The following is a 23,922-nucleotide window of genomic DNA, read 5'->3' as shown; positions in this document are numbered from 1 at the left end:
ATCATGGACCCACGTAAAGACACCTGTTCAAGCACTCACAGCTCTGCTGTTATGGCGAAAGATGCTCCCGTTGCACAATTGGGCCAGGAAATTTCAAGATCTGGGAGCTGGAGCCAGAACTGTGGCTGGAGACCGCACGTGAGAAGTTCCCTTTGGCCACTTGAGTGACCGAATATGTATCTTGCCTATAAATCACAATCAGACACATTCTAGGTATGCATTTGGGGAAAAGAGGGGACATTGTAGCCAGTCAGCGCAAATGGCCAGTTGTCATGAAAAGCAGCTCAGCTGCTGTAGCAACCTGGTAAATGCTGATGGCGTCTAGACCATGGACGTTCTCCACCGTCCAGGCTGAGGGACGTGGAGGAGGGCAGCGGGTCGGCCAGATGGAGCAGTGCGGGCAGGCGTGCGGGTTGGCTCAGAAAACGAGGGCTTGATGGTCATTTTCTCTTTCTGCTCATCTTGCAGGAACAGCAGGGCAGGCTCGCGGCAATGGGACCCAAACACCCCTACCCGCTGTAAACAATTGTTAAATCCTGGATTTTTCATAAGTTGACAAGGTGTGCTTCAGAGCTCAGAAGAGTGTCCAGGGTCCCCAAGAAGAGGTCTCATTCCCCAGACCAAAAACAGCCACAGAGGGCGGGCTCAGGTGCCAGGCCTGGTTAGACAGACAGCATTCGGAAAAGAGGCGGCTCCGGACCCAAAGTCCAGTCACACTGTGATTGAGCAGAAAGCTCCATCACCTGCTACCAACTGGCATGTTCTATATTTGTTCTTTAACCCCATAAATATCCCAGAGCCCCATGCCTGGGACACTGATTGGAGAGCCTCGATTCCTTTCTTCACTCATTCACCAGTTGCTGAGAGACAAAAGCCGCCCACGATGGTGCCTGTCTGGACACTCAAGGATAAAATGTGGAGGGGGTCTGATCTGGAACATTCTGGAAAAAGAAGAGGCTCCAAAATGGGAGGAGGGGAGGTAAGGTACACAAAGTCTTTTCATTTAAAAACATATAAGCTCTTTAATGAGAGAAGACAGATTCTGGCTAATTCATTATTAGTCATAATTTTATTCCTGATTTTGTGGACTGTTAATTCTTATCTTTCTCAAACCAGTTTCACTCTTTGCTCACTGCTTGCATGTTTTGTCCTGTCCTTTACCCTTCTGCTTTGTCTAATTTCCCTCCTCTGTTCTCGAGATGCCTGAGGGCTGCCCTTCCCCTCTCAGCCCATCTGCCCTGTTTTCGCTCTGCACCCTCTAACCCGCCAGGTTCCGCACAGGAACGTTCATGGCGTTGGCTTCCTCCAAGCCCGGGGCCACAGGGTCTGTTTTAAAGAGGAACAGCCCCGAGGTGAAAATGACCCCAAAGCAGAGATTTCCTGACAGTCCCTGGAAACGGCTCCCGGGCCCCAGTCCATCTACCTGGGCTCCTGGCTCCTTGGCAGCTTAACACTCAACCTCCCTTTCAAACCTGCAACGAGAAGGTTGGAGCAGCCCCCACTCCATCTCCTCCGGGGAGTCTCACCACAACACAGCAAACGGCAGCAGCTGGGCCGGAGGAGGACGGGGAACAATCAAGGAGCCAGAACGGCAAGACCTAGCTTCTTAATAGTCAACTCTGAGCTACTTCACTCTGAAGACTACAGCCCGGAGGGAGACACCTCCTCCCAGGGGCCCTCAGCTCATCCACATGACTTGTCAGTTTCTCAACTTCCTTGTCAGGACTGACCACGAAGGTGGGCCTTTTCCTAGGGGGAGGACTCTAATATTTGAGTACATGAAGGAAAAGCCGAAGCTCTGGGGTCAGGCAGCCAGTTTGAATTCTGGTCCTCCCCTGTCAGGTCTGTAAAGCTGTTCACGAGAGTGTGCTCGTGTAAGGTGGCGAGCAGTGAGTGGCATATGGCGTCTCCCACGTCACATCCCCACAGCTGGGATTTTGTGCTGTGAGCATCTGCAGGGAGGGGCTGATGCAAGGGCTGGGAGAGCCCCCGGAGCCTGGGTCTCTCCCGGGGCTGGCGGCTGATTTCAAGTTCACCCAACTGGAAGGCATTTTAAAAAAGGAACACCCTTGAACGGCGGGAACAAGGTCTGTGAGGGCAAGCAAGGCAGGCAGGAGGGACTGTCAGAGTGACGATGCTCGGAGGGTCCCAGTGGAGAGGGTGTCCACGAGCGTCCTCTGCCTTGCTGCAGGACAGTCCCAGAGAAAAGGACTGGACGAGGCGGCGCCGGGCCTCCTGGTGGGACACACAGCAACGCCAGTATTGCTTTCCCTACTCATGTGTCCAACGGAAACCTTTTGAAATGAAATTCCGGTGGGAAATGCCCTTGCTCTACATTCTAGAAATAAAAGGCAAGATTTGGGGATGCAAATGTGCTTCAAAAATACCTATGTGGGTTTTTGAAACATGGCGGACGACGTGGACCAGCAACAAACTACAAACACTGTAGAAGAACCCCTGGATCTCATTAGGCTCAGCTTGGATGAACGAATTTATGTGAAAATGAGAAATGACAGAGAGCTTCGAGGCAGATTACATGCTTATGATCAACATTTAAATATGATATTGGGAGATGTGGAAGAAACTGTAACTACTATAGAAATTGATGAGGAAACATATGAAGAAATCTATAAATCAACAAAACGGAATATCCCGATGCTCTTTGTCCGGGAAGATGGTGTTGTTCTAGTTGCCCCTCCATTGAGAGTTGGCTGAAACAAAGAATTTATCCCATGTGGAAAATAGGAGACTTTGTGCGATTGCTCTTTAGCTGTAGAAGATGCTCAGAGACACCTGCGTAAATTTTGATATTAAGAAATGATCAAGGATTCTTCCACTCCTGAAATGTGTTGATTTGCAGATAACTCACAATTTCTTAAGCTAAATGGCATTTTTATTTTTCTCCAACCCTTCCAATAAATGTGGTCAACAAGGCCGAAAACCTTTTCAGGAGTTAATTTGCTCCAGTTGTTTTTTTCAAACACTTGTTTTTTTTTTTTTTGTAAAATTAAACTTGTTCCCTTTTTTATTAAAAAAAAAAATACCTATGTGGGAAAGGCAGGGAGCACCCAGGTGCTCGCTCAGCCCCACCAGTGTTCACGATACCAGCTGGACCACGGGAGGCTGAAGGGCTTCCGTGATGTCTCATTGTGCCATTATTTTCGTTTTATGTGTTTTAAGGAATGTTTTTAGCTTTCCACATGATCTTAGAGCAAATCATTCTAAAGGGCTCCTTTCAATCAAATGCATCCATCAATAAATCAGGGTGGTCATGACCTTGGCATTAACAGTACCCTGAAATATTTACCCCACCACTTGGAACAAGGCTTATGTTCCTTGTTTAAGATGGTGATGGTACAAAGCTTGTAAGAGCTGATCAACCCGCTATTAGGAACATTCTGGTTTTTTAACTTATTAGCAATTGGAGCTTATTCAAGCTGTACCCAAAAGCCATATGTGAGATTATCCTTCTAAACACCCCACAGGAGTTTTAATGCGTGAACATTTCATTCCTGCTCTGAAAAGCTCCAGCCATTCCTTCTGAAGCCCCAAGACATGGTTCTGTAGGACTGGATTAAACGGTCCCTGGGCATCGAGTTGGAATTATATTTACAGCCATGTTAGCAATCACAGAAAATTTCTCCCTCATTTGTAGTATCAGTGTCTGATTTGCCAAAAAAGAAACTTCTCAGATTTACACCAGTTTCATCCATCCGGTGTAAGTCCAGGCGTCCACTGGTCCTTTGGCAAAGTCAGACGTCCAGGAAACAGCCAAGATTTGCCACCCGAGGTCAGGATGGTAGCAGGATGGTTGAGGTCGTACTGAAGGTCATCTCAGGAGAGAAACCCCTAAAATATTCCAGCCCCAGGTGGCAAAGTGCAGCTGTCACCAGAGGGAACCAAAGGGGTCGCCTGTTTGGTTTTCTTCCTTAGTAATTGTTTTTACTAAAGTATCTGTCGTTTACAGTCTGTACAACATTGGGGTACATCTTTCCTCCTCCCCGTGGGCGCCTGCTTCACTCGCCCTCCCCCGGCTGCCCCTGCACCCCCTCTTCTCCCCATCCCCTCTCGTAACCGTTACATTCTTCACTAAGTTTCAGAATCGTCTGTTCTGTTTCGCCAGTCAATGTTTTTGGTTATTTATATTCCGCAGACAAGTGAGACCATCCCCTACCTGACTTTCACTTTCCGACAGTTCCATTTCGCGTCACCACTCAAGGCGCCATCCCGTCTTTGTTAACAGCTGAGGGGGTGCCGTGTCTCCGCGCAGCCGCCCCTCGTGGGCGCCGGGCGGGCTGCTAGGAACACACCGCTGGTGTCTGCGTCACCTACACGTTAAGAATAATCTTTCACATTTTTGAATGTTTGAAAAAAAACAAAGAATTTTTATGACATGTGAAAATGATGCAGCTTGTAGCGGCAGGATGGCACGGAGCAGCATCTCTGACCTGAGCAGACGGGTGAAGGAGGAGTCCTGGAGCCCTCGGTGGCTTTTCAGGCTTTTATTGGGTTTACCAGGCACATGGCAGGCAGGGGTGCCGCGGGGCCGGGAGGCTGGCAGGACTCCCAGCCCCCAGCAAGTCTTCACCCTCTCTGGGCTCTCCGGCCTTCTCTCGTGGTCTCTGCTTCTCTTTCACTCTGCTGTTCTGCTCTGCTGGCGTCCCTGTGACGCTGCCCTTATGAGCCCAGTCTCTCAGCCCAGGTGTGCCCACTTGCGTATGCCCGCACCCCACTCCAGGTGCCCGCCATTGGGCGTGCCTTCAGGACTGCAGATCCATCATCCATCCTGACGGCGGGAGGACAGAAAAGCCTGACACTTGACTTACCCTACACAGCTCAGTCTTAGCTTCTGCAGACAAAGTGTTGATGGCGCACAGCACACTCGCTCACGTACAGCTCGTCCACGGTGCTCTCGCCCAGACTGCTCAGGGGGCTCAGGCCTGGCTGGCCCGGCCCTCCAGGGCTGCCTGGGAGGGGCCTGCACTCAACTGGGAATCCAGATCCTGAGAGATTTTGTCTAGTTGGCCTCCTGTCTTCATGTCCTCCAGAGATGAAGCTGGGACTGTCCCCAGGGTGCCCAAAGCCGTCTGTCCTCACTCTGCCATCAGCCCTGTGGGCCTGGCGCCCGTCCCCAGGCCAGACCTGCCCAGCTCGCCGAGAAGCACACCTCATGCCTTGACATCTAACAGTGAATTGTTTTTATAACCCAACAAAGACTTTCACTTGTACCCAGAAAGCCAAACTCTGAACCAGGAGAAATGTCTTTGCACAGAGGAGTTCATTCCAGATGGCCATCAAAGGACTCGGTGTCATAGGCTCCCCAAAACAACCAGCACTCCAAATGGCGGGAGAGCTGAGATTTTCTAAGGGGCAAATGAATGGGAGGGACACGTAGAGCCTCACATTGCCAGCACGAGAAGGCCGGTCTCGGGGACCAGGGCCCCTTCCCCCACTGTGTGTTTTTTCAGCCACCAGCAGACATTTGTTTCTGATGCGTTTTATTAGGGATGTAACACAGTTTTCCAAGTTCCCAGGAATGCAGGTGGAGCCCGTGAACAGTTAATCTCCAGGAGGGGTGGAGGGAGAGAGGACAAAGGGCTGTCAGAGCTTAATTGCACTTGTTCCTAACTTTTAGTCTAGGGAGTATATTTGTTTACTTATTTTTGCAAAATGGAAGGGATCCAGCCACATTTTTATTGTGGTTAAAAATAAAAGTTATTGGGCCTCCACTGGTGGTGCAGCAGTTGAGCGCTGGGCTGCGAGGCTGGCCTCCGCCTCTGCAGTGTCAGTTCAATCCCCGGCCGCCGGCGAGGGTCCCACATGGCACGACGACCTCTCCTGCCACACCCGCTGCTCCCCTCAGCAGTGTGCTTCGTCAGTCTGCCTGCTCTGCTCCCCGCTCTGGCTCTGATGAATTCTCTCACCCTCCTGTGCTTCTGACTGTACCCAGTGCTTGTATAAATAAATAAATAAATCTTTAAAAAAAAACTTAATTCTTAATCTTTAAAAATAAATAAATAAATAATAAAAAATAAAAGTTACCATGTTGACCATTTTTCAGGGTACAGCTTGTGGCCTTAAACACATTCACGCTGTTGCATGACTGTCCCCACCACCCATCTCCAGAACGTTTTCATCTTCCCAAACTGAAGCTCTGGACCCATGGCACGCCCACCCTCCGCCCCCAGGCCCTCACACCCAGCCTCCAACTTTGCCTCTGCAATTGATGTCTCTAAGCCCTCAGAGGAGTGGAGTTGCACAGATCCGTCCCTTGGGGCCGTGACCACCACGTCACTTAGCATCATCCTCTCCTCCTTCAAGGAGGAGCCTCCTGGCTGATGAGCTGATGAGCCTGCATCATTTCGCTTGGCTGGCACAGTGACTTTGTAAGAGCAGGTGATTTTATGCAGTGGTAGAGGATGCCTCAGTCAGCCCTGAAGACACCCTGAGGCTGTAAGGGGAGCAGTGAGGAGCCACCTCCAGGCCAGTGGGTGGCGCTCATGGCCAGCGGGGTGGTGGAAGTTGGGGCTTTCCAAACTCTCCCCCCCAAGCAGGGCTGAAGGGACAGAACTAAGGCTTTCGGGTCTTTCGACTGGTGATGCTGCTGGGCTTCTGGGAGTTAAACCACTGGCGAGGAAGGAATCTTCAGAGAAGCCACCAGCTTGCCACATATGGCATTGGCTTGGGCCTCGGTCTGCTCAGCGGACACTATGCGGGTCCGTCAGATGGCCTCTGGCACGGACCGGCCTGTGAATACTCTCCCTTCCCAGGTGTAAATAACTCCTGTCATTGTCACTTCACACTGGGTCTGCTTTGGGTCACATTCTGCAGTTGTCAGTGTGTAGGTGAGAACCCACCCTCCGGGCCACCCCCTCCCCCAGGTTGCTGGGTTTCAAGGAGCCTGTAGGCAGATCCCGCACATGCCGGGGCTCCCTGCCAAGGTGTTCTCATCACGGCCATGCCGCAGCCATGATGAGGAGGCAGGTGTGCTGGGCACAGGCAGAGCCACAGGCCTAGGCACCATCACCCGAGGCGTGACCCCCACCAGTGAGGAGTAGGAGGCAGTGGTTCAGCACCAGGAGGGTGGTTCCCGGGTGGGTAAATGCACCTCTCGAGGGTCCCTCCACTCTGGTCATCACAGACCCCCTCCTTTTCTCTCTGGGTTCCCCACACCCTCCCGTGCTCCTCAGGAGACCTCCTGAACAAATCACTTGCACCAAATCCTTGCCTCGGGATCTGCTTTGGATGAGCTGTAACTAAATCACCAAGAATAGATAACAGGCTCAGAGAGATTCACTTGTTGACTCTTGCATGGCCAGTTAGTACCTTTCTCCTAGTCTTCCCCTCCTAAGTGCCCCTCCCTGCTCCCTGTAATAAGGCATTTCCATCTGGGTTGGCTGAGGTCGCAGGAAGGGAGTGTTAGCAGCAGGCCTTTAAATCACCCCTCCCATACAGGTGGGGGTGTGGGGGGGAAATACATCACCTCAGCCAAGGCTCCCTGCAGAGATGTCACCCCCAATGAGGCTGCTTTGTAAAAACGCTATGCTTAGGAACCAGTCCTATTCTCAGCAGGACACACCCAATCTGTTGAGACTGTTTATTACAAATATATCTGGAATTTATAGATTTATGGGGCACGGACGACTGGAGAAGAGGGAGGAGTCACATACACATTCTGTGTGTGATGAACAGAGCACAAGATGGAGGCGCCCAAACCAAACCCCTTACTTGGAGAACAATCTCTGTCTACCTTACTCAAAACTCATTAGTTAATTGGAAACCAAGAATATGTTCTCAGGAAGGAGGAGGGGGCATGGGGGGCTGCATCTCAGGTTTGGGGTCCTCCAGAAATGAATGTTTCATGTGTGCCTGTGCTGCTTCTCCCTGGGAATCACTAACCTTCTATAGGGTAAAATCTATAATTCACATTGCATCTGCCTTTACAACTCAACTCTTTGTGTTAACACACCTATGTGCACATTAAAAATCAGTGCAGGACCTTCCCGGTGGCGCAGCGGTTGAGCGCTGGGTTGCGAAGCTGCCCGCAGCCTCTGCAGCGCCGGTTCGATCCCCGGCTGCTCCCCGGCCACCAGAGGAGGGTCCCACATGGCGCGCAGACCCCTCCTGCCGCCCGCTGCTCCCCTCAGCAGTGTCCTTCGGTCCTTCTGCGTGCTCGGCTCCCCGCTCTGGCTCTGGTGAATCCTCTCACCCTCCCGCGCTTCTGACTGTACCCAGTGCTTGTATAAATAAATAAAAATAAAAAATAAATAAATAAAAAATTAGTGCAAGAGGAGCCCCTTTTCCAAAGGGACTCTAATTAAGATGAAGGCCAAAAATCCACGATATATGTGTGGGGGGCGGGGGATGCTTAGTATATTGTCTTGAAAGGTAAAAGTAAAATGATGACAGAATTTATTTTGTAGTTATCAAAACTTACTGTAGAGTTGTACACCGAAAGCGATTACAGGAGTGTATGTCAATTACATCTCAGTAAAACAGGGACATGTATTGTCATTTCAACCACATTCTCTTAAACAAATATAAAATCAATTACTGATTTTTTTTTTTTTTTGCCTTTTAAAGAGCTCATTCTTAGGGGGTTCCTCTCAGAACACCGCTGCCATGGGCAGGGACTCTGGACACCCTCTCTGGCTGGGCCCAAGCCACCCCCCCACCACATCATCCCTCGTGGATGCCCGCCCAGTCCAGCCTCGGCTGTCCCCACCCACTAGCCCCTCACTGAAGCCGCCAGGGACTGCAGTTGAGAAGCCCCCAACGGAGTCTTATCACCCCTTGACAGTGACAATCTCCTGTTGGTTTAAGTCACCGAAAAGAGCTATTTTGGGGCACGGTTTTCTGTTAACGTTGCATATAACATCCCCTGTCATCCCTTCTGGTGGTTATCATTGTCCAGCATCGAAGATTGGATAATTCTTGCAAAAGTACCTGAGGACTTCCGTGTTCCCAAGGGCACGAATCCCCTTCTTCAGGGGAGCCCTCGGCTCACCGCGTCCTTGGTCTGCTCCTTGGGCTCAGCCGCCGGCAGCTCTGGCCCTGCCCCTTTGCTGTTCCGTGGTTCTCTCCGTGCTCACACCTTGGTTCTGACCAACTTCACGGCACCCCAGATATTCAGCAAAGCTGCTGATTTAAGCCCGCGGTCCGCTCCAGTTGGCTCGTGCTGACTTCAGGCACCGAAGAGAACGACCAACAGAAAATGCCGAGGCGGGAAAGAGCGTCACACGAAGCAGGGATTCACACGGGAGGGCACCAGCGCTGCGCGTGACGCGGGAGGTGATCAATGATTTCTCGACTTGGAGACTTTTACCCCCCCACAATCTAATGTTAGGGAGCCGAGGTGAAATAAAAGTGTTTTATGACTCCCCCCTCCTCCTGTCTGTGACCCCAGCCCCCACGCTGCTCCCCCAGATTCGGCAGCCTTAACACCGGGGTGTCTAGCCTGCCAAGCTCCTTTCCACGAGCAAGAGAACAGGGAGCGTTGTCCATGCCTCGACGGGCCGTCCCTTCTGCGTGTAGTTGGTAATTTTACAAGGGAACGAGTAAAAAGCCAAAACGTAACCCAAAGGAATCATTTCCTCAGTAGTGAGACTGTAGCACGCCCGTGAGGCTCGGCCTGGTGCTGCTCACGCAGCTCTGCCAAGGCAGCCGCCCAGCCCGAACCCGCCTGCCCCGCACAGGGACCCTGGGCTGTCCACTGACTGGAGCCAACAAGACCATCCGCAGGGGACGGGGCGGGTGGGGTGGGGCGGCGCACAGGTGCAGACCATCCTTCCTGAACATTCCACCCTCTCTTGTTCTGGACTAAAGCTGATGGGGGCGGCGGTGCCCGAGTAACGTGCTCGTGTTCGTGATGTGGCGCAGAGGGAGGCCGCGCCATCGGCAGCCATGACGTGGGCTCTGAGAAGGGAACCCGGCCATCAGCTGGCGGTGAGGGCGGAAAGAGATGTCGAAAGCCTGGGAAGGAAAAGTCCAAGGGGCCACCCAGCCACTCGGGCTCCCGGAAGGAGATGGGGGAGCTGGAGGTAGAGGGGTCTTCTCTGAGAAAGGGACATGGTGCGCCTGGGAGGCTGCAGGGCACCCAGTGTAGACGTCCCGCGGCTGGTGGGTGCTCGGGGCGAGCCCAGCACAGAGCGCCGGTCGGGCAGCACAGGCTTGAGGGTCATTAGAAAGTGACCGTCGTGGGTCAGGAGATGGGGTGGGAGAGCAGAGGCCCCGCCACTGAGGCTGGAAAACACGGCCATTTAGGGGAGCAGCGGGGAGAGCGGGAAGGGAGAAGACCCCACATAGGAGCGGAGAAAGCGGCTGAATAGAAACCCAGCCCAGGCACTTCCAGGAAGAGCAGGGCCAGTGCGTGGCTGGAGAAAAGACTCCCCCGGTGTGGCGACGCAGAAGCCCCCTCGCCGGCCGATTTCAATATGGCCATAAGGTGGACGCCCCCGGGGGAGCTGTGGGGGGTGAACTGTGGTGAGAAGTACGGGCGGTGAGTGTGGAGAGACTTCCCAGAGGGCTGTCTGTGAAGGGGGGCGAGAGCTGGCGCGGGAAGCCGAGCGAGCCGGCCGGGTGCGGACGCCCCCTCGGGCCAGCCCTGAGGACAGCCGTGCCCTGGTCTGGGCTTGCGGCCCACGCAGCGGAGCCAACCGGCGCGTGGCACGTGCCCCTGTCACCTGGCGCTGTTGCTGCTGGTCTTGCCCGTGCTAGGCAGGTGTAAGGAGGCCCCTGGGAGGGTGGGAGCTGCTCTGCCAGAGTCCCCGCTGGCCCGGGCGCCCAACCCTGCGCGGGAGCTGCCCTTCCTGAGCCGCCAGTGTGATGGCGGGTGTGTCCGCGTTGTTCTTCGCACTCAAGCTGCCTTCTCGGTTGGGGGGAACTTAGCTGTGCCCACAGCCACCGGGTGGGAGCTGAGCAGGGTGCGGGGAGTGACTTTGGGGTAGTTTGTTTTTTCCTTTAGAGTTGGGAGCAAGTTGGGCCTGTGGACACGCAGGGAGGGGACACCGGATTCGTCAGCGTGGCCGGCAAGGAGCACCTGCCCTTCCAGGACGGCCGCGCCGTGAGAGGAGCGGAGCCCGCCTGCGTGTCTCCTCTGCCTGCGGAGCCGAGCAGACTGGCACAACCTGTGCAACTTAACGGTGGAGGAGCCGGGAGGACTCAGCCAGTGGGGAGGGGAGCAGCAGGGTGGGGGGGAGGGGCGGCCATCAAGAGCCACCAGAGGGAACGTGGGCCTGCGGAGGGGTATTTTCCCGGCATTGCAAGGAGCTGAGTGGCTGGAGGCGGCCACATCACTCTGGAAGATGGCCGAAGGGGCAGCGCATCCCCGGGCCCAGAGCACATAGACCCTGCAGGGCCCCATAGGACCAGGTATTTCATCACCCTAATCTGTTCCCCACTCTGTTCCTGGTGAATCCCCTCACCCCCAACACCTCTGGTCTGTACCCCAGTTCTTGTATGCATAAATAAATAAATCTTTAAAAAAAGAATTTGGGGCCCTCCCTGTCCGCAGCTTCTGCAGCACAAGTTCAATCCCTGTCCAGGGAGCTACCCACAGAGCACAGCAGACCTCTCCTGTCTCCCCGCTGCTCCCCTCAGCAGTGTGTTTCAGGAGATCCACCTGTTCTGTTCCCCACTCTGTCTCTGAGAATCCTCTCACTCCCCACACCCAGGACTACACCCCAGCTCTTGTATGCATAAATAAATAAAAATAAATCATTTTTAAAAAGAGAGTTGTGGTTGTTGATATGAGGGTGAAGTGGTCATCTGGTTGCTGGGAGAACAGAAATTTGGACGAGGAAAAAAATCTTCAAAAAGGAGGAAAGGAGCAGAGGGGGCGGGTCATCCTGGGCTGGAGGGAGGCTCTCTGCCCAGCTCGTTGGTGTAGGAAGCCAGGTCACGAGAGGGGCACAATGACGGGGAGGGTGTCAGGACATCTGGGGAGAGGAAGGAGCTTGGAAGAGCCCCCAAGGGCTGGGAGGGCGCCCTCCGGGCGGTGACAAGGAACAGTTTGTAGGACCTGGAATGTGCCCCTGGTTTGGATGGAGGCAAATGGCCCAGGCCGGGGCTGGCCAGCAAGGGACAGGGAGCCCTGCACGACGGCGAGGGTGCGGGGACACGGGGCCCGAGCACATGGAGGCGTGACGCAGAGGGAGGGACCGCCAGGGCGAGAGGGCAGGAGGGGCGGCGGCGGGAAGGACAAGAGAACGGCCCGTGCCACGGTGCGATTCATTTTCAGAGTAGCTGGGACGAGGCTGCCGGGGTCTCAGCCGGGCTCCCCTCCAGTTCCCGCTCGCGGCCCCGCCCGCCACTCCGTCTCATCTCCTTCCCGTCAGCCCGAGAGGGCCAGTTTCCCGCACTCAGCAGCCGGGCCTCTGCGCCGTCTCTGCACCCTCCTGGGTATTTTTCTGAACCTGGATCCAAGGCTCAGAAAAAAGGGGAGCAGAGGGTGACAGGAGGCAGCTCGGAGATGGAGACCAGGGGAGGACTTGAGGACGGGGAGGCCGAGGGCACCCGTGGACAGGCCGGGGGCTGATGCCAGGGGTGCAGGACAGGCCTGGCAGCCAGGTCCAGGGACTGCAGACACGGGCACGGTGACAGGGGAGACGAGGGTGGCACGCAGAACCGCAGGTGCCTTGAAGGCCCACTTCCCCGGCCACCGCAGAGGCGACAGGCGCGGGCCTGCTCTCCCGTGCGGCCACACGCTCCCTTCACCGTCTGCCTGGCCTCCCTCCTCCCTTCTTAGTCCTTTGAGTCCTCCCTGCCTTAAAGCACCTCCAGGAGAGCTTCCCGTGAGGTCACCTTCCTCCCACCTGCCGCGGGACGGTGCTTATACCCCACGTGGAATGTCGGTGCTTGGTGCGGCAGCCGCGGGCAGGTTCCGCAGCTCCGTCTGGGCCTCGCTTGGCCCGGGGAGTTCTGCAGAGGCCACCCGGGCCACTGGGCACAAAAGTGCAGACCCACCCTCACCACGGACGGGCACTGTGTCCCGGCAACCTGCTCCCTGAGCCCAGGGTGTCTCGGGAAGGCGCCTACTCCCTTGCCGGAGAAAATTAATTGTCCAAATGCCTGGGGGTGCATTATGCAGCCTGCGCTCCACGTTTGCATCTTCACCTGCTTTTGCGTGTTTCTCGTTTTAAACTTATAGTTCACTTTTGGGGAGGGGCCCGGGGAGAGAGGGGTCACCACACGGCCAGACAGATGCCAGCGTCCGTGAGGGACAGGATCCCATGAAAGGACCAAGCAGTGTCGTCTCGGAGCTCATCCCACCTTGTCTGCAGAAGGACAGTACGTCGGGGCTTCCTGTGGGTTCCTGGATCTTCCTCCAGTGAAGATTCCTTTGGGTCCACTCGAGACCAAGCACCCTGGGGAGGAGATGGACGAGGCAGGTCCCTTTCTCGCTAACCCTGAGCAGCGACGCCTCGGGCCGAGGGCAACAGAGGTGCCATTCTGATCTCTGGATTCCGTCCCTTTCCAGGGAAGAGGCTCTGTTTTCAATCAAAAGACAAGATCATTCTAAATGCCATCGCCCCGTGCCCATCTGGGCTCCTGGAAGCGAGCTGCTGGCGTCTGAATCAGATCATCCCCACCGACGGCCCACCGCCCCCGAGCTCTCCGCTGGGAGACGCTCCTGGTTCCCCTGCAGAGTTGCCCCTGTGGAGACGGGAGTGTTTCCTTCCAAAGGAGGGTGGGGAAGAGCAGGTGGCACCGAGAATCATTTCATCACAGCCTCTCTGACCCTTCAGAGACAAATGGTTAAACTCACCACAATGAGCTATTCGGTGGATTTGAATATTTTACCCCAAGAGCTGCAGGAAGAAGGGCCACTTTCCTGGACACCCCAGAGGGGCCAGCAATGTAATGGACAGGCCGAGGGGCTTCCTACCTAATCCCAGACCTCCTGTCCAAAGACACTGGGTGTGGCCGGCGAGCACCCAGCACAGAGGCTGAGGAAACTCTCAGCAAAGGGGCTCCTGAGGAAAATCCCAGGCTCCCTCCCAGCCCTTCCCGCCGCCCCTCCCAGGACGACACAAGGAAAGGCCCAGAAGGAGAGGGGCCCAGAGGTCAGAGCCCTGTGCCTGGTGCAGGGGAAACACCCATCGTCAATAACCAGGCACTTCACAAGGGGGGGACACCCCAAAGCACAGTCACCTCGTAACCTGTGAGTTGAATCCTGTTCATGAAAAGGTGTCTCAAGTGCATTCAAAGCAAATGTTCCTTGCAGGAGCCTCCACGAGAGGAGCCCACAGGCAGCTCCTGCAGGGCCCGTGCTGCTCGCCCGGTGATGTTCAGCCGGAACCGGGGTGGGCAGCGTGAGGCCTGCAGCCTCTCCACAGGTCTTCGCATGTCCAGCTCAGTTCTGTTCTGATGGAGCCGTGTGTGTGGGGGGGGGTGCGTGTGCTCATGCACGTGCGTGTGCATGCATCTCCCACCTAACAGAGTGGGAGACTCAGATGTCACTGTGCCTGGGCACCATGCCAGCACCTGGCTGCTTTTCTTCCTCCATCAGCCACGGGCCAGCGAGCGCTTTGCAGGTGGGACACGAGGCTGGGGGGAAGCGCTCGCTGGCGCAGCCCAAGACAGCCTCACTCCCACACCCACGGTCACCGGGCTCCCTGGGGCCTCCTCCCCAAATTCCAAAAATACTTTCACCTGTTCCGTGCGCGGTCTCAGCCTCCCTGGCAGCGTCCTTCTTCTCCCTGGTGGAAAATGGCCCTGGGAGGGCTGAGTGGCGGGAAGATTGTTTGGTGGGCACGGACAGGACAGCGCTTGACACGCATGTGAGCATTTCCAGAAGCGACACACAAGAGGACAATCTCAGTGTGGACGAGCATCTCATGCACGGGGGTGGGTGTCCTGGCCACACGGGGGAGAAAGCTAAGGCGTGCTCCGAGCACAAGGCAGGGGCTCTGCGCCCACGGGCCCAGGCTCAGACCACAGTCTCGATGGCCGTGGCGTTCTCGCCATCGTCCTGCCGTCTGGGCTGCGTCTCGTCCTTGAAAGCCCTGGTCAGCACCACTTTCAGGGACTCCTTGAACCGCTTCTTCTTACTGCTGCCCACGAAGAAGTAGATAAAGGGGTTGGCGCTGCTGTTGATGGTGGAGAAGAGGAGGGAGACGTGGTGCAGGCTCCGGAAGGTGGCCCAGTACTCGTAGTACAGCAGGTAGAGGAGCCGCATGGGCATGGCGCAGATGAGGAAGATGACGATGGTCACCGTGATGACCAGGTACAGCTTCGAGGAGTGGGAGGCCCACGTGTTCCTCCGGATCTTCACCACCAGGACGGTGCTGGACACCAGCATGAGCGGCGTGAAGACCAGGAAGCTCAGGACGCCGATGAAGACGATCACCGCCCGGCAGTCCCCGCGCGAGGGGCTCTGCTCCTCGTGGTCGATGCACTTGACATACTCCATGGTGGTCACCAGGCAGGACAGTGCCCACAGCAGCGCACAGACGCAGGCCGACTGGTGCTTGGGGCGATGGCACCGGTACCAGATGGGGTACAGGACGGACAGGCACCTCTCCACGCTGATGGCCGTCAGCAGGTAGAGGCCCGTGTTGTAGCCAAACAGAAAAGTCACCGATAAGGTGACGATGGTATAGTAGCCGGAAGTGAGCTCGATCTGGAAAGCGTAGTCCACGGACAGAATGAAGATACAGAAGAGCAGGGAGATGTCAGCAATCGACAGGTGAGTGATATAGACCGTGAAGGGGTTTCTCCTCATCCGGAAGCAGAGGAACCAGAGGAGGACCCCGTTCTCCACGAAGCCCACGGGGGAGATGGTCATGATCGCCCAGTGCACGACGGGAATGTCCCCGCGGGGGTTCCAGTCAGAGGCGTTCTGGCCGCTGGAGGCGTTGGGGAGGGTCGCGTTGGCCCCGTCCATGAAGGGCCTCGGCTGGGGCTCTGGGGACGACTCTGGAAATAAGTTTAAAACACAGGAACATGGAGGAATTTGAGCTGTGCATTGTAGCTTTCATTGATTAAAAAAAAGTTTAATCAGCTCCCCTGATAGGGATAAAATTAGATGTTTCCCCCAGAAAGGGTAGGGGGTTAAGGCCTGCCCCCCAACACCTCCCAGTTCTGTATTATTAGCTGCTTGTGGTTCAGCACCACAGAGAAGTCAGAATTCCGGGAGTCTAGTGTCTGGTCCACACTTTCTGTGCCTCCGCTGCTGACCCCAGGGACCGGGTTCATCGCATTAAAACACCGTGACAGAAGTCAGGTTTGGCAGGCCACCGTCATATTTTAATGCATAAAGTGCCGTCAGCGACTGGTACCTGCTCTTCAATATTGTAACCGTGTTTTTGAAAGCGCAGACAATGAGGAGGCATTTCTGTCCCGTGTTCCCGATGTCGGTGACAAAGCTGGCGCCTACTCAGACCAGGTATGCCCGCGAGCCAGCCCCACCCCTGGAACAGATGGCGAGCGGAAGGAGCCACCGCCCGGCAGAGGCCTGCGCCAGGAAAACCCCGTGGATGGACAGTCAGCAAAGCCCCAGCCTGAAAACAACCCAAACACGAACTCTTCAAGGCTGCAAAGCAAAGGTTCTCAGAAACTTTTCCCTCACGCTTTAGAAATGACACAACAAATAAATGCACAGCCCACCTCTTCCTGCCGCAGAGCAAATACACTTTCACAAAGGAAACAGCTGTCCCCAAGCAGAGGCCCTGGAGCCAGCCCAGGGGACTGAACACCTCACCTGACTGCAGTTTCAACTCTCCCAGGCACGTGGTCCTGGTGGCCAGCGTGGGATGTCCTGGCCAGCGTGGGATGTCCTGGCCAGCACCGAAGAGCTCATCTTTCCCATGCCCCAAACGAAGCTGAGGTCATCGGCCAGACCTTTTCCATTCCCCACTCTGCGTAGGTTACCGAAGCCTGATCTGATTCCCTCTTCCCTTGTCTTCCCTGCTTCTGCCTGTTCAAGCCTTTCATTTTGTACAGCTTCTCAGAGCAGCTCTCTGCTCCCTAGGCAGGAAGTTGCCAAGACAAGACCTGGTGCGCTGTCACTTCAGACCTGGTGCGCTGCCTCCAGCACCGAGAGAAAAGGGTTAGACGAAACCAGGCTGGTGCAAGCAGGGGTGGGGTTGGGGCATCGAAGCCAGAAGCAGGGAGCGGTTGTGAGGATGGACACCGGCAGCCAGTGGAGTGAGGAGAAAAGAGAGGTCACCAGAGAGACGACAGATGGTGGGCAGGAGGCAAGAGCCCTTTCCTGAGGACCCCAGCAGCGCCGGAGACCGGGAGCCCCAGCATGAAGGTAGAAGAATGGAGAAGAGGGGGGATGGGAGGGGGGTGGTCAGGGGGAGGGGTGGTGGGGTGGAGGTAGGGGTAGAGGAAGAAGCAGGAGTAGAGGGACCTTGAACTATCCTGACTTCCAGGGCTTTGACGAAACCTCAGATGCAAGGCCTTCAGCGATGTCACACACCTAGCGCATTCACAGTGGCCCTGGGGGTCGGCTTTCTCTAAGTTTGCTCTGATGAACCAGGAAAGAGGCATGTGCAGGTCTCTCCAGAAATCGTGACTGCAGGGAAGACTTTGGGGTGATGAGGAAGGTGGGTGGCATCTTTCAGAATGCAGAGGGATCTTGGAACACAGAATTTCTTTGACACGATATCCACAGGAGTTTGTCTCTGACCTGTGTTCCTGATCTATGAAAATGAATATTTGGGGGTGCAAGGGGTTAAGTGCAAGGTGGTGCAAGGGGTTAAGTCCCTGGTGGTGCAAGGGGTTAAGTCTCAGCACTATGAAGCTATTGCCAGCCACTGCAGTATTTCAGTAGATCCACCTGTTCTGCTCCCCACTCTGTCTCTGGAGAATCCTCTCACCCTCCCCCCTGCACACCCCAGTTCTTATATGCATAAATAAGTAAAATAAATCTTTTTTAAAAAGAAAATGAATATTTGGGCTAAGGCATAGTTTCTCTTGATAAATAAACACTGAACAAATTTTTTAAAAACAAAGAGTAAGAAGAATCAGCTGGAGTACAAGCGGGTGAGAAGTCTGGAGGGACGCTGTCTGATAGACATGTTTGGAGCCACATCTGTGACTCAAGTCTTTCTAGAAGCCATGTATAAAAAAAAGTAAAACGAAGCAGATGAAATAAATTGAATAGCATATTTTATTTAACCCAATGTATTCAAAATATCATTTCAATATGTAATCAATATAAAAAATTCATGAGCTATTTTACCTTCTTTTTTTCACTAAAGTGTTCGAATTCCTGCATGCTTTTATTTAAAGACTCATTTTTATTTATGTATGCATACAAGAACTGGGGTGTAGGCCAGAGGTACGGGGGTGAGAGGATTCATCAGACACAGAGTGGGGAACAGAACAGGTGGATCAACTAAAATCCACTGTTGAGGGGAGCAGTGGGGAGACAGGAGAGGTCTACAGCACCATGTGGGTAGCTCCCTGGCCGGGGATCAAACTTGTGCCGCAGTGGCTGGCGATAGCTTGATACTGCTGAGACTTATCCCCTTGCACCACCAGAGAGGCCCAAAGTCCTGCGTGTTTTGACTCTTAGGGCCCCTCTGGCTTCAGACCAGCCACGTGCTTATCAGCCACGCAGGGCAGTGACGCCCCTACGGGGCAGTAAGGGACTCAGCCATTGGAAAGCCAGAGCAGCTCATCCAAAGAAGTCAGAGGTTCTCATATTTTAAGGACATCCCTCAATCACTGAGTAGAAACACAAAATTGGGACCTAGTAAGAATTTTTAAGAAAATTGACAAGAACAGGAGCCTCCCTGGTAGCGCAGGCGGTTGAGCACAGCGCTGTGAAGCTGTCCGCAGCCTCTGCAGTGCCAGTTCGATCCCCGCTGGCCTCAGAGCAACCCACATGGTGAGCAGATCTCTCCTGTCTCACCCGCTGCTCCCCTCAGCAGTGTATTTCATCCGCCTGCCTATTCTGCTCCCTGCTCTGTCTCTGGTGAATCCTCTCACCCTCCCGTGCATCTGGCCTGTACCCTGGTTCTTATATAAATAAAATAAATCTTAAAAAAAAAATTGATAAGAACAGTGTTGTGCCCCAGATACACCCCCACAGGCCACACTGCCTCCCAGTGCCAGCTCCTGCCCCTGCAGAAGAGCTCTCCTGGTCTGTCCCCCTCCTTTTGCTTGCTTTGCTCTTCCCTTCCAAGCCTCTGCCCTGAATCCACCGCCCACTGCTTCCACCTGACTCATCCCTTAAACAGCCGGTACCAGAGCTTCCTTCCGCACCACTTCCTATTTCTAGTCAACTTTTCTTCCTTGCCCCAAAGTTTCTAAATCCTCTCACAAAAATCAATCAGGAAACGCATGTCACACATCAGATCAAATTGCATTTTTCTTTTAAAGTCAAACCAAAGAAACCAAATATGCTTTCTGAAGATAGGCCATCTCTATGGTCTGAGAAAAGGAACACTTGTTCCACTGAGCTAAGAGTAAAGAACAAAGAAATTGGTAAGACACAATCCCCTGCCCAATGTCTCAGAAATGGGTGAAGGAGAGCTTGGCCACACAGGGCAGGCACGTGCAGAAAGCAATGTCTCAGGTTTTGAGCAAGGCTTTGCGGGGCTGGGCTTTGAAGGGTCCATAGGAGTCGGTTGTCCAAGGAAGAGAAGGACCTTTTATGGAAAGAGACCAGATGGATGGAGGCCTGAGGGGCAGGATGTGCATGGTGGGGCCAGAGGAGTCTGGTGACCTTGGGTAGAGGGACGGCTTTACCAGAAAATGAACAGACAGACAGATGGACGCCTGGGCCTGGTTATGATGCCTCATTAAATGTCAGGCTTATTTTACAGACTATGCTTCACCAACTTTTGTGCTTAAAAATTACCTGGGGTTGCTTATTTAAAATGCAAACTCTGGGGCTCCCACTGTTTCATGAAAGTGGGGCCCTAGAATCTGAATTATCGCGGCTCAGAGAATTTTGATGCAGGTGGATCATGGACCACGGTCTGACACGCACTGCCATCTGCACTCGGGAGCCGGTAACAGTCTTGGCGCACGTGGTGGGTGGGGTTAGCCTGAGCTGAGCTGCAGGCGGGCGAGCCTGGGTGCACCCAAAGGCTGCCTGGCAGGGACAGTGGATGAGGCAAAGGGGCTGTTGGAATAGTAAACAGTCCTGGGGAGAAAGAACAACTAGGATAATGGCCAAAGGCGAGAGGATTCTAGACAATTCCAAGAAGACCCCCAGGCCTTGGTGACCATGAATGGGGGGCAGAGGGCAGGAGAGGGGAGCGCCCACGGGCTGAGTTTCCCACCTGACGAGGCTGGCAGATGAGCGGCTGGTGACTGAGCTTGGGAGCAGAGGCAGGAGCTGAGAGAGAGGAAAAGAACGAAGTCAGTTAGTGGGGATGTGAGAACCTTCCGGAAGATAGTCACAGGGCAGATTGCAGGTGAGCTCATCTCCTGAGGGCCTGCATGCTTAATAAGCAGAACTTCCTAAGACACAGACGGGAAACCTTTAGAACATTAATCATCATGGCGCATTGGCTGACTGTGAATTTCAAGTGCGGAAGCCACCCAAGCCAGGGGCTCCCCCTCCGTGCCCTGCCTCTGGCCTAGACACTGGCCGGGTGTCCTCACTGCCAGTTGTTTCCTGCTCCGGCCCATCTTTCCCAGCTGCTCACGCCGCCGCCCGGGCCGCGCCCAGCCCTCCCCCGCACTCTGAGGCATTCCGCCATCGCCTCAGAGCTGTGACCGTCTTCCCCGGGGCAGACGTACAGGCACATCTGCCCACCAAGCCACAAGCTCCTGAACAGGGCTTGCCGCCTTCTTGTCTGGATTGCCAGCGCTGGACACACGGCAGACACTCAACATGTGCTGGGTTATTCCCAGAAATGAAGCCCAATGCCACGGTCCTGAAAAGGCACTCGGTGCCCCGGGGAAGCGAAGCCCGGAAGCCCAGGTGAGCCCAGGCCGTGAGGAGCCTTCCCGGGGGCGCGTGACTCTCATGACGGGCAAGCTCTGACCACGCGTCATGGGGATGGAAGGAAAACCTCTCTGAAAACCGATTCTCCTGAGTAACAACTTTCCCGATTGCTCCCGCTGGAGATCAGCTCCGTTTCAACGAACACGTTGCTAAAAATGTACCTGTCCAGCTCGTCAGACCACCTGGACTCCGGTCCCTCAGACGAAACAGCAGGTGGCGAGAAGCGCCTGGGACGTGCCCGCAGCCCCTTCCTCCCCGGCCCCTTGGCGGCTTGTGCGTTCCTCTCCCGCGGGACCCCAGGAGCTCTGAGGTTGGGCAGGGGAGGAGAGTCTCGCTGACAAAACCACCTGGTTGGGAACCATTTGCTTTGGTGCCTCCACAGCTGCATCCTCAGGAGGGAGGGCATAGCGGCGGCACCGCAGAGCTCCGGGGTTCACCACTGCGGGGCCCTCCGCGCCCCCATGTTCCAGGCCCATGGTGCTCTGCCAGGCGCGCAGCGGGGGGCAGCAGAGCTCATCCCAGCAGCCCTCCGTGCCCCAGTGTGGTCAGTGACCCTGAGATCAGCAGTGGAAGCTCACGGTGGCTCAGCACAGGGGGCAGCGGAGGAGGCACCCTGGGGAGCACTACGGCGGGTCTAAAGGAACCCCTGGGGAGCAAGCAGTCCGCTGAGCACCAGGATGCCTCCGTGGGGACTTCAGGGTGCCTGTGCCTGCCCTCAGCTGCTGGCCTCCGTCAGCTGGGGGCCGAGAGCACGGGGCTGCCCTGCGGGACAGGGAGGAACTCGGGTCACGGCAGGCCAAGGTCAGCGTCACTCGTCACACGTGGCCCCACAGGCTCCTTTGCTCACCTAGCCAGTGCCTGGTGCTCCCTTGCACTCCTGGTGCTCCCTGAACTCCGTGGGGGTGGGGGTCCTCCTCCCAGAGCCAGCTGGGGCAGGGATCCAGGGCCCCCGGCTTCCATCTGAAAGCTGAGCCAGGCTCCCACTTTCAAGAACTGTCTGGAAACCACGGGTCTGACCACAGCCCTCCTTTTCCAGGCCACTCAGTGGAAGCCGGACAGACGGTGAGGCCGGAGGCATTTCATGAGCCACTTGGGGGAACCTGGCAGCTGGGGGCACCTGAGTCTTACCCGGTTCTCCCCATATATCCCCAGCCTCGCACCTTTTCACGCCTCCCTGGTACCTGTTTCAATCTAATTACTGTTAATCCTTCCTATTTATGGACTTGAAGGCATCGTATTTCCTGCCTTACAGGCCTTTTTTTATTTAATTCACTCCCCTGCCGTCCCCAAATTCTCATCACTGAAAAAATGCTCACCCCAACGGGCTCATTTTATATTCCATTTAATCTTAACACAAAATGGGGCTACTTTGAGTCTTTTCATTGCTTTTTTTTCCTAACTATAAAATGGTATGTGTCCATTGAAGAAAATTTGGAAAATTCAGTGGGAAAAAAAATCACACATAAAACCATTACTCAAAATTAACCTGATTTAGCATTGGGAGATTTTTCCAGTAAGTCTTTTTTCAAAGTCTCAAGCACGCTCTTTTTTAAAATTGAGATTACATTTATAGTCCATTTTGGTATCTTGCTTTTTTCCACTCAATATCTTGTTGTAAACTTTTTTTCTGTCGCTATGAGGAGTCGCTATGTGGATGTTACCATGATTTATTTTTAACAGTCCTCTAACCTTGGCCATATGGGTTGCTTCTCATTTTTCACCATTTTTTTTTTTTTTTTTAAGCCAAGCACTGTATGAACTTGCTAAGATGCAAATTTTGTGCACATCTTTAGTTATCTTCCTGGGACATGTTTCTAAAAGTAGAGTTGCTACACCGAGGGGTATACAGATTTTTCAAGATTTCAAAGCATGCTAACAAATCGTCTCCAAGAAGCTTTGCCAGTTACACTGACTTCAACAAAATATACATTTCTCTTCTCCCACAACGTCTCCATCTTTCAACTGTTCCGAATGTGGTAAGTGATGCAGAGGTGCCCCGTTTGGGTTGCTTCCCCGCACTGCTAAGGCGTCCGCTCTTCTTCCACGTTAGTGGCCACTTGCGTTTCTTCTCGGATGGCTTCTTTTCTCAGGTTCTTTGCCCATGGCTTTGACTGAATTGCAAGAATTCTTCATCAATATAACACTTTGTCATATGTGTTACAAATTCTTCTCTCCCAGAAATGAGGGGATTCTATAGACGAGCAAAAAAGGAAACAGATTGGAATTTTCTTAAGATCATTCCTTGCCCTTGCAAGTCTGCCTGCGAGTATCTGCTGCTCCTTGAGGGTCAGCGGCTGAAGCGATGGTGTAGATACTGCAAGCCCCCCGATGTCTTACAGGGGCGACCCTACCCCGCGACTCGCTGAGATTTCCTGTTTAGTAAGCAGCAACCCAGAGCAGAGCCTTTGACAGCCAGGGCCCCAGCCCGCACTGTCTCCTCCCCACGCCGGTTCTGTGTCAACAGTTTGTCTCTGTGTGACGGTCACTCAGCCTTGCATGAGACTGGACACCTTCTGGGACATTTAATGCCTGAATAGCAGCAAAAGCCATGGCCACAATCAACTCAGATGCCAGTAATTATGAAAAGCCTCAAAAGATGGACTTTTTGTGTGCTAAAGGGTGGATTTGTTTATTTATTTGGTTATTATTTATTACAGAACATATTTTTTTTGTATTAAGGTACTATCGACCCAATGCCAAACTCATAATGATGCCAAAACAAGGAGGGAGGAGCTGTTCTCAGAAACCCTGTCTCTGTCCCCCATTCTTCTGTGAAATGGAGGCACCAACCGCCATGGTGAACACACAGGGGCTGCTGCTGGCCGGGGAGGGTGGTGATTAGGTGGTGATGACTGATGCCAAAGGGAAAATTCAGGAATCCGCTCATCAGACAAACAGCAGAAGTGTGCTTGTCACTCACCAGCCTCGTGCCTTTACACAAGTCCTCCAAGGGGGTCGGCTATGTCTTACCCCCTCACACATGCACACACAAACACACACTACAACAC

At 54.3% G+C, this 23,922-nt stretch overlaps 2 protein-coding genes across 2 annotated transcripts; one reads left to right on the top strand and one right to left on the bottom strand.

Moving 5' to 3' along the window:
* The first annotated feature begins 2,399 nt into the window (after positions 1-2,399).
* On the top strand, positions 2,400-3,016 carry LOC119253500 (U6 snRNA-associated Sm-like protein LSm3). Its single transcript, XM_037521023.2, has one exon. It carries the CDS (start codon positions 2,407-2,409, stop codon positions 2,713-2,715), a length of 309 nt encoding a protein of 102 aa, XP_037376920.1. The 5' UTR covers positions 2,400-2,406; the 3' UTR covers positions 2,716-3,016.
* Positions 3,017-14,929: 11,913 nt separating this feature from the next.
* MAS1 (MAS1 proto-oncogene, G protein-coupled receptor) lies at positions 14,930-15,886 on the bottom strand. Its single transcript, XM_037518796.1, has one exon. The coding sequence runs from the start codon at positions 15,884-15,886 to the stop codon at positions 14,930-14,932; it is 957 nt and encodes a 318-aa protein (XP_037374693.1).
* Between the last annotated feature and the right edge of the window lie 8,036 nt (positions 15,887-23,922).

Source organism: Talpa occidentalis, unplaced genomic scaffold, assembly GCF_014898055.3.
Source record: "Talpa occidentalis isolate TD23 unplaced genomic scaffold, MPIMG_talOcc4v2.1 talOcc4.2, whole genome shotgun sequence".
Lineage (NCBI taxonomy): Eukaryota > Metazoa > Chordata > Mammalia > Eulipotyphla > Talpidae > Talpa > Talpa occidentalis.
The sequence above is the reverse complement of the archived record's forward strand: the minus strand, read 5'-3'. Positions and strand labels throughout refer to the sequence as shown.